This window comes from Numenius arquata, chromosome Z, assembly GCF_964106895.1.
Source record: "Numenius arquata chromosome Z, bNumArq3.hap1.1, whole genome shotgun sequence".
NCBI lineage: Eukaryota > Metazoa > Chordata > Aves > Charadriiformes > Scolopacidae > Numenius > Numenius arquata.
Window position 1 is genome coordinate 14,946,587 of NC_133616.1, and position 11,029 is coordinate 14,957,615.

General features: G+C 37.2%; 1 protein-coding gene across 2 annotated transcripts in view; it reads right to left on the bottom strand.

The window, feature by feature from the left end:
- RICTOR (RPTOR independent companion of MTOR complex 2) overlaps positions 1-7,587 on the bottom strand; it is a 63,711-nt gene extending 56,124 nt beyond the window's left edge. Inside the window, exon 1 of one of the 2 annotated variants that reach the window (XM_074165732.1) lies at positions 7,498-7,587. In XM_074165732.1, coding sequence (XP_074021833.1) covers positions 7,498-7,581 — 84 coding nt within the window. In that variant the 5' untranslated portion in view covers positions 7,582-7,587. The remainder of the gene's footprint in view (positions 1-7,497) is intronic. The other variant, XM_074165733.1, reaches the window with a different exon arrangement.
- Positions 7,588-11,029: the final 3,442 nt, after the last annotated feature.

The window sequence follows — 11,029 nt, forward strand, 5'->3', positions numbered from 1 at the left end:
TCAAACAATGCTTCAGTTTATGCTCAATGAGTACAAATTCTTCCAAGGATCATGCTACATTTTAAGAAATTATTTTTCATGTTGTGAGAAAAATACAGTGATAATGCTGAAATCCAAGAGTTCCAAATCTCAAACCGTTAATGAGACAGAGTATTAAATTGGCCTGGATCAGCCCCATATTTGGGCTCAAATAATCCAAGTTAATTGAAATCTTTTGGATTTTGCATTTTTCTTAATAGAAGCTATAGCCAAAGACGATTACAAAACCTAAGGAAAATTATTACATAACCTCTTTTCCCCATCTTTCAGATTTAAGTTATAATAAAACTAGACAATTGGTGCATTAACTGGTTATGACAGTATGTCACTTCCTAGCATCAATCTATTTTTATGCCATGTTGTTGGACTGCCTAAGGCCACTACTGCTGTTTTAGCATTTCTATTGACATCTTATGAACTGTAAAAATTGGCTGGCAGAATGTAAGCAAAACAGTGTGAGAAGATAGTGAGTAAAACCAGTTCATTGTTCAGTTTCAGACAAGTACATCAATAGTTATTTAGGCTAATCATTTATAGACCTAAACATCTTCCCATCATTCCACCCCAGACACAAATGAGAAATCCTAATCTAACATACCAGATTATCCTCAACTGTCTTTTTTCCCCACTTAAAAAAAAACAAACCCAAAACCACCAGAATTGTAATTCTGATGTAGGAAAAACCAATATTGGCGCACCACTGCATTTCTGAAGTGAGCCTCCTATCATCACACTTACCATTGGCTTGTACCTTGAGCAGTCCCAAAATGAAACTGAAGCACATGAGGTGTTCCAGGAACGCACCTAACTTGCTGCAATTGCTAAAGAGCATTCAGTTCACTAGACCAGCTCTAGTCTTGTTGTCAGTAACCACTCTTACCAAATACCTTCAATGTGGTTATTAGCTCCTCAATACCAATTGTATCTATGTGCTCCCACTGCACACACCCTCACTCACGTAGAAAGAAACTCGATCTTACCTTGAAACTCAAACATAGTCATGTAATCTGACAACAGATACAACTTTCATCAAGTTTAACAGCTGTGCAGATACAAATTTCTGAATGTGATGATAATCGTTATCAAAGTGTTGGATGGTGTCTGTGCACACATGTGAAATAGTTCTCACAGAGAACCAACAGATAAAATTGGCTAAAAAAAGTAAGTTCAAGATTAGCTACTTTAGCTATTAGTTTACTCTCATTCCAATGGGCCACCACTACTTATGTATTTGCTTTCTTTGCAATCTATACACAGTAGTGTGCTTACAGAATTTCCAGCCAGAAAAGAATGTAAAAGATTGACAGCAAGGTCAGAATTCAAAATGTTTTGGTGATTTGAAAGGAGTGCCCAAACTCAATAAGAAATTCTATTAAATAAAAGGAACAGCGTATCATATCTTTCAGGGTACCACATGTTAACAGACACATAAAAACTAAAAGGAGCCCAGAAGAGAAGTACAGATATCTGGAAAACATTCAGGATGCTAAATACAAAAATAAATTTCAAAAGGAAAGCAAAATCTGTAAGTTAACAGCAAACTATAAAACGAATGAGTTAATGTGATGTTATTTCAGGAAAAAAAAGGAAATTTTACCTTCGGAAATACTAATTGTACTGCATTACGTTTGATATTAAGATACCTTTTTTCTTTCACTTCACAGACTGCTCTCAAAACTGCATGAAGAATAAAATTCTAGGCGCCACATTTTAAAAGCAAACTCGAAAAAGTGTCACAGAAAAATGTACAAGGCAGCTAGAAACTACACCCATGAAGGCTGAGCCATTGAGTTTATTTAGCACAGGAAAACAACCAACTATCTGGTGAAAGTAAGGTTGGATTGATATATGTTTAAAAGGGGAAAAAAAGTCATGTTAGCTGCTATAAAGAAGATACTGTTCAGCTGGTCTCAATGCTTTGCATATTTGCTCAGTTATAAATGTCTGCTCTTAAATATATTAAAAGAGAAAACTTTGTCACTTTCTTCTCATTTCACCTTCAACCAACATTTAACAGGTCAATGATTCCGGCCCAAATGCAGTGATTTTTGTAATGGCTGAATTCCTGACAAAGCCAACTAACTGTCATATCTCTGACTGTTAACATGCATATCATTGTAGAATAAGTCTGTAGGCAAGCAGTACCAGAACACCAAAATCTTGTTTTGGCTATACGTTGCTATAGTTCACTAAAATGGCAATAGATTATCATAGCATGTAAATCCCTGGAATTATGCAAATACACTTTATATTTTTCTCATATATCTCCCTCATATATAAAATGAATTTTTTAATACACAATCAATTTTATATATATATATATAGACACACACAAACACAGAGTGTACTTTCTTGCTAAAACTGCCATTAAGTCAACTCTAAAATTCAGAATTTTTGATATAACAGTCAGCGAACATGAACAGCACAGCCTTTTTGAGGGTATGATTTAATACTAGGACAAAATGGTACTTACACTAGGCAAGACAGTGACTAACTTACAGTGAAGGTTTTTTTTATGTTTACTGTCAGCTATGAGTTTTTCATGCTACTTGGATGAGTCATAGCAATATGAGTAACACATCAACATGTCTTGGAAACAGTAGGTCAAAACAACAAAACCACAGGAGGTCAACAGCATACACAAGCTGACTGCACACTGAGACCATTCAAATTTATATTTAACAGAATAGGCACAGCAATTACGAGGCAGAAGTATGATATTATTCTATGCATTCAAAATGTAATTATTATACTGTAGTTTTGGAAATACAGTTTGAACCATCACTGGTAATATTTATGAGGAGACCACACAGTAGATGCTACTCTTAAGAGAGGACCCTACCAAAATTGCGGACACTGGATTTAGACTCTGTATTTCTGACCATTAGGTTTGTTCCAGAGCTGAAAGCTCATAAGCAGATGTTCTGCTCTTACCCGCTATGTACTTCATCATGAGATTTCAAGTTTTGCCCATAGTGGTTTAGCAACTTGGATGAATGCTATGGTCAGATTCCGTTTTGCAAAGGACAGCTGAGACTCTAAAATAATGGACTATGAATCAAAGACAGAATCTGTGAAAGCCTCTATAGCCCCACACTCAATCCATATACTAACGAAATTTAGCAGCATAGTAAAAAGCTAATAGATATATAGAGCAGAATAGTAGAGCGTCGTTAAATAGTGACAGAATTACTTTTGAGCAGATTGAAAACATAATTTTCCATATCACTGATGTTATTCAATTGCTAAGTTTAAGCTAAAATGAATTAAGTTTTATTTTGTCCTTAAAGAAGCACCTTTCTTTTCAAATGAAAAATAGAAATCCCTGTAACAATGTGTGTGGATCTTTTTTCTGTTCGTTATTTAAATATGCTTTTAGGTTTAAAAGGTATAAAGGATCTCTCAGAACCTAACAGTGGGATAAACCGTCTGTAATAAAGGATTCTAATAAATTCTAATAAATACTTTGAATCCAAAAGATATTTTCCACTAGGTAAATGCAATTTTACAGTTCCTTCTGGTTTTCAGTAATTTAGCACTTACTACTTCTCATGGGGGTGGGGAAAACCCCAAAGAAGTAACCATGATGTTTTGGTATTAATCAGCAGAAGCTGGGAAACTTCAAGGTGCTTGCCTTATGTTGCTGGCCTTATAAATCAAAGACGGGTAATCCTACTCATTTTACTAAGGCCAAAGGTACATACTGAGCTTGTGAACTGCTGTGACAACTTAAAGTGTCACTGACCATTTACTAGAGGTCAAACCCTCACAGTTTTCAGGTAAAAATTCAGGTTAGCTTAAATAGTGATACAGGTGGTTTGAAAGGAACAAAATTACCTTTGTCTAACACAGATTAAACAGTACTTCATAAATGTTTTCAGCCACAATACTGCATCTTCACTTACTAGGTCACAAGCAGCAGATGAGGAGAAAAATTTCAAAGTCTGCCACTGCTGCAATTCAGAACTAAACATACCTTTCCATAGCCTGAGTATCACCAGACTGGGAATGCCAATTTCTTAGAGCAAAAAAACTTAAAGCACCGGTTGGGCAAGAACAACACATGTTCTGCAGCCAAACATCCAAGAACACAAACATTAAGGGCTTTACTAAGAAGCAGCACGAGTTAAAACTTGGTGAATGAAATGCAACTTTTTGTAAAATACATTGTATACAGCATACTTTGTACAGTAAGTGTGGGTGTTGTGGGGACTTGAATGTTACTAGTGAACACTGCTCTGGAAGGGCAAGACAAATGAAAAGGGAGTTGCATCTCTTAGGTATACAAGCTTCATACAAAGTAGCTGCCTTACAGTATCATTCTTGCAGATAAAGTAACAAATCCTGTTGACTGCTGACCACCACTATTCTAATAAATTTTATTTAAAGTATTTAACTTCTGCATAAAATCCTGGAGTCTAGTTCAGTAATTTTTAAAGGGTGATTAGTTTCCTTCTCCTTAAATAAAGGGGAATGGGGGGAACAAACCCTCACCTTAAAAATTCAGTCTTCTTTCAAGGAAAGAAACTTAAACCTAACATACCTCAGATATCTTGACATTAATACAAAACTTAATGAATACCACGATCTCTGTCAGGTAAGTCCACATTAATGTAAATTACTTGTTTCTACATGAATACAAACATTTTGCTTCCCCTGACCAAAAAAGTAGAATATTTCTTCCAAATGGGAGATTTCCCCAGTCTTTGAAGGAAAATCTGGGGCAGTGGGGAGCAACTGCTTAGATTGGTGTTGATACTTTCTTTTAAGTATAATAATATTCTTAGCAGGAAAGTGAAATTTTATAGATTTTTTTTATTATTTTATCAGAAGTATGCTATAAAAAAAAATATTCAAAGGTTCTTTCCCTGTCTGTAGGATAAATATCCTAGATTACTAGTAGCCTTTCAAAAATGGACCATACAATGCAAGAATTTAAAAACATATCAAGCTCAACTTTGATATAATACTGAGACAGGATACAAACGTCCTCAGGTCTTAGCACATCTATCTTCCCCACAATCCTATCTCACAAAAGGGGAACTGAGACTATATTAATTCATGGTAGAAGACCAGAGTGCAAAAAGGAAACAAAACCATCTCCTCCAAGCTCCAGGCTTTCACTCTTAACCACTGGAATGAAAAGCGCAGAATTGTTCCAACCACAAGGCAGACAATACAATACAATTTGCAGTCTTTATTCTATTTTCATAACTGCATTTACAGTTCAAACAAAAATAGGAAGAGTTTTCAAAACCAAATGTACAAAGTTATGCTTTTATAAAGCAGATATTCCAGGGAGATGAATATAAGAACAAGTGCTAAATATTAGATAGAGTAGGATGATTCCCTTATACACGGTCACTCTGTTTCAGGATCAAAACCAGGTTAAGAACACCAGTCTGTCTTCAAAAGTTGTATTTAATTTTAGCAAGTTGCTTTTCACAAATTCATAATTTCTTGCCAGTCTTAAGGCCAATTTATGAAAACCTTCCTTGTGTTTTCAATAAGTATTTTCCATTTTTAACACCGGGTTAAGTATAAAGAACACACTCTTCAAATATTCAATTATGGAATTATTCAATTTTTCAAAGCTACCTTTTAAAAAGAATTTTTGTTTCATCCTTCAATTATAATATGCAAATTTAGTAATTTACCACATTTGGAGGTGCTTAACATCTGATTTTCAGTAGCAAAATCAACATTGTTTTAAGATCCATAGTTTCAAATATTGCCTTTTCAATAGGAATCATACATCTGCCAACCTAATCCAGCTCTTTGGTTTTAAGGCAACTAGAGAATTTGGAAGCACTCACATTTAAAAGCTTCCAGATTAGCACAAAAAAAAACACAGGCATGCATCAGCCTTTTCTTGCAGAATAAAGGGTTTCTTGCAACACAGTTTGGAATCTCAGTAAAAACAGCAGCATTTTGTCAATGGTGGATGTCTGACAGACACAATAGGCAATGACCCAACAAAAAATTTCAGTGTTAAGTTCAGCTCCTCAGTGAATGCTATGCACCTACATGTGCTCTGAACCAGTTCAAAAAATGGAGGATTTACAGACTACTTATTAATGCACTAGAAGATAAATTTGTTTGCTGTTGTGATTTTGTTCTCAGTACTCGCCTTCCTGCTAACTGAATCCCATACACCACCACTGAAGTGCTGTTCAATCTTACAAGGAGTACTCTTAACAGTAAAAAAGCATGCCTACTTCGAAGATTATCATGCATGTCTGTCCTTCCCCAAACCTGCCCTTGAGCACTCATTTTTTCACTTGAGATTGTCTCAAAACTGTCAAGTAGCCTCCTGGTTATCTTACTTAAAGATTTGTTACCAGCTCATCTACAACAACAATAATCTAAACCTTACTTTACTCACAACATTCTCCACTACGGCCTTGTTTCTTGGCTACTGCTGATTGCAGGATCCATCCTCTGTCACAGAAACTTGGGTTTCATCTTCAGGCATGTTGCCCTATCTGTGGCACTCTATCAGAAAGGTGTACAACTTACCAGCTCCTTCTGAATGTGAGTCCATCCATCCAGGTAACACTCACACTGAAGCTCCAACCTCTCCTAGCTCACTGGCTGCAATGCACTTTTCCCTTTCCTTGACAAAGGGATCGCTGGTCCAACCACAGCCATTCACTATGCTATGAACACATACCCTTTTCCTAACTCCCTGTCCACCTCTCATCAGTCCTCTCTGAACCTCTCCACAGGTTCCTTATCTACCCAAAAAATGGTACTTGCTCTCCTTCTGAAGGCCTTTCATGTCATCTTTCTTCAGCCTACACTCTCATCCTGCAGTAAGTTTTAAATTCTTGCTTCCTGTCAGCTCACAATGACAGCTTCCAACATATCCACCAGACTTTCAGCCAAAGTACCTGTAACATTCTCAGGATTTGGAAGCGTGTACTTGGAAAAAGCACTGCAAAAATCAGCAATACAGACCACTTCTAGAAATCACCCCTCTAAATCTTTTTCACTATAAAAGCTGCAGTGGAAGTTGATGGCTGCTATTCTATTTAGTGTCCAAACCACTGTGTATCGTGCTCATAGACAGAGCATTCCCCCTCATCATACTTAGAAAGTTTACATCCAGAGAGCCTGGCATTTTACATTTTTGATTCAATTCTGTGGAGCAGGAACCAATTTTCAGCTCTACCTGTGCAACTTAACTCATTAACTGGGAGATATTTCAAGCTTCTAAGCACTCAAATACTACAAGAATTTGGCCAGTGAGACATGTAGACAAACTTCAGCATAACCCCTCATTTGCGTTATTTGCTTGTCCTTAGTTGCTCCTTTCCTCTTCCATAGTATTTAGATTTCAATACTGTTCCATGATATTAAGCTGTTTCATGAATCTCCCTGCCTGTGTGTGATAGAGTAGATATAAATATTTTGCCTATATGATCACTTGTTCTATGACACCATTTGAGCTCTTACCTTAGTAAAATTATTCAAGTGACCTAATTTTCTCATATTTGAAACGCCTTGTAATTTGGCCACATTTTGGAGTATCTCTCTCATATTATCACAGGGTTCTGCAAAAGAAAACAGGTTATTAGCAGATACAGTTGAAAAAAATAATAAAAAATCTAAGCATCCATTCAACATGCAGTTTCCTAAATATAACAGGTACTGTCCTACTCTTAATTAAGGGTGTAGATCATTTTCATTTCAAGAAGCATCAATTTGATTTATGCTTAGAACCACAACGAGGCATACCCAAATTCTCTAGAATAAATGCAAAAGCTCATGGAGGAGAGAGACTCCTATTTTAAAGCAGATTTTAATCAGTATCTTGGATTTACAACTGACAAAGAAATCCATTTAGTGTATGAAACTCCAGTCCTAACATCACGTAACTGAACGGCTTTATCCTTAATCCCCTTGTAATTTAAAGACAAGAAGTAAACTTAAAGATGGAATAAAAAAGCTAGCATATTACTGCCACGACATATGACTTTTTTCCCTCCAAAGGGCTGGTGGGATTTTGGGAAGATAGGACTCTTTCCTGCTCTCCATATTACCCTCCATCTACAATCATCCGAAACTTTAGAGGGCTAGGACTTTCCAGGGACACGAGCAGTGAACTACAAGGTAAACAGAGGGACTAGGAACATCTTCTGTTTCCCTCCTAAGAGTCCACCATCCCAACAAAAAAAACCCCAAACCCTAAAGCCCGCAAACCAGGATTCAGACACCACTTGACGACCCAGCATTCTGCTGGGAAATGGAAAAGGACTACCAAACGTGGTGAGAACAGACAACATTGTCCCGCCTTTGGGAATGAGTTTGGGAGTTGAGGCAGAGTGGGACAAGCAGCACCGGGCTGGGCCGGGCACAGAGAGCTGCAGGTAGAGTTCCTGTAACAGAAACTGCAGTAAGCTCTGTATGTGGTGGTGGTGCTGTGGCAGGACAGTCTTCAAAGGGAGATGCTTAACTGTAGGATTCTCATGCTGTCTTGGATTAGACACTGTGTGGTAGGAACTACGACAATACTATTAATAGCATTGTAGTTTGAAATAAATGAAATACTTTTTAACTATTCACATCTCCAGCATAGTGTATTACATTACCAAAAAACAAAAAACTGCATGCCATAAAACCAAGTCTTTAGAAAAAGCCTTAAGAGTCCAAACACCAGATATCTGGAAAGCAGCAAAAGCAGGTTTTTGTGTGGGGTGCCCCATACTAACTTCAGTAAAAGAAACTTAGCTGTTCATACTGCGGTATGAACAGCTACTGCTGAATTTGTGGTGTACACAGAGTATTTTACTTCCCTGTTCATCCTGAAAGGATATTTGTACATTTTGTGTTATAGAAAGGAAAACCAGAAGTGCCAGAGATGTAAAGAAAGCACCTTCTTCACAACCTCTCTAGAAACCAAGCTGAGTTTTTTTTATCACCTTCTGTAGTTGAAAAACTTAAAAAAGCAACAAGTTCGAAGAAGAAAACATAACTAGCAATCTCATCAGGATATAGTCAGAATGTATTTGGAAAGACAAGACCCTGTACTTGCACTACCATCAGGAATACAAGACAGTATTTAAAGATTAAGACACCTACAGGTAGGTACCTGAATTAAGGTGTGTAAACCTGTAAGCCCACTGTAGTCGATGGAGATCTCATCAGCCAATGAAGTTGAAAACAATTAACCTGACTTGCTGCAAGGTGCCTATGCAAGGGTAAGGTGAATCAATTGTATTGATTACACTGCTTATAATGAAACTTTAGCACGTGTACAGACATGCTACTGCCGTGCCATATAATTGTCGTTTTATTCAGACACAGGATCAGTGAAATTTTGGGAAGACACGACAGGCTCCTAAATGTGGGTGTTGATCTCAATCATGACCAGCTTGATGTGAAATACACTTTTCCACAAACCTAAGTCACAGCAATAAGTAAAGTCAACTGTCTGATACACAGGCACAAGTACAGAGCTACCTTGCACTGCAGAACAACATGCATAGTGAAACCAAACATTCAATAACTTTGAATTTAAACTAGAACATATGTATGCATCTCTTTGAACTCCCCTCAACCCAGCCAAAGAAAAAAAATATCTTTGATACGATCACAGAAATTAGAGACAGTGAAATTCTTACTAGATCCACCCCAAGTTTACGATTCCTCTGCATAGTTTACTTTTTCAGGGCTTAACTCAGTTTGAGAGGTTTGCAATAGAATCCATAGAAACAAGAGAAACACAGAAGACGAACAGGTTAGGATAGTTATGGTGCTACAAATAGTTTACATCATAGCCCCTCATTTCACGAGAAATAGTAGAGGAAATTCCTCATAATTTGGTTTCTCTGAATATACAGTTTGGCTGATCTGTATTCTTTGGCCTGCCCTGGATAACGGCTAGGCATTTCCCTGGCTCATCCAACTTTTGGACCTATAAGATAACCTCGTTATGCCACAAGAAGGATCCCAGGTGAGCAGCCTTATAGCTCTCCAGAATGTTCCAATTCCCTGAGGAACAAGCAGCAACAGTAACTTTCCAAAATGACTGGAAATATGCTTGTAAGTTTTAACTTTGAAAGTGCAGATGGCTACATCCTCAAGGTAGATGTCTACCGAAACTGAAATCACTACATGGACAGGAAAGACGATGAGACTAGCCCAGAAAACCTCTTGTACATCACTGGCAATGAACACTTCTATGCAGCTAGCTGATAAAGTCTGCACTAACTCAGATGCGAGCAAGGTGTGGTGTATAGAAAGGCAGCCAATTTGGATGCGAAGAAACCAGGACATGATGCTATCACTTCCCATGTCAACAATTCTGTAGCAATGGTAGACCTTTATAATGAGGCTGCTGAATTAAGACGTACACTAAATGCATTTTACTCTATGTGTGTTTGAAAACTGCAACTATAGCAACTTTTCCTCACATTGTCTTCTTTCTGCTGAGAAAACCTCTCATTTCTAGAGAGAAGAAAACCACCTTGGCAGTGCTTAGCAGAGCAGACAGGTATTTCCCAGAAGCTTTACTAGCAGATAACTAATTTGAAGCAAAGTGGAGACTCCAGTACAAGATCTACAATACTGTGAGAAAATTGAGAACATGGCAGACATTTTCACCATTGAACTCACAATATGAACTGGCTCACACTTCAATTACATCAACAACACTACAGCAGTAGAAAAACCAAGACAGTCAAGAAATAAATACCCTCTAATAGCATACTACCTCAGAAAGAGCTAGGATTACAGAAGCCTTTTTGGTCAAGCTTTGTCAGTTCAAGTCTTGTTTTAAACTTCAGAAGAACCTTGTTGCAAAAAATCTCTTCCAGAAAACTTAACAGAAGAATTGTAACATATTAACTTCAAGTAAAGACTGACTATCCTGTTTTTTTCTGTTCTGGAAATGCATGGTATATTACAAAGAAGTAGAAAATTTACTTAGTTACTCAAGTGTAACTCATTTTTATTAAAACTAAAGCCACAGGGAAGGTATGCAGGC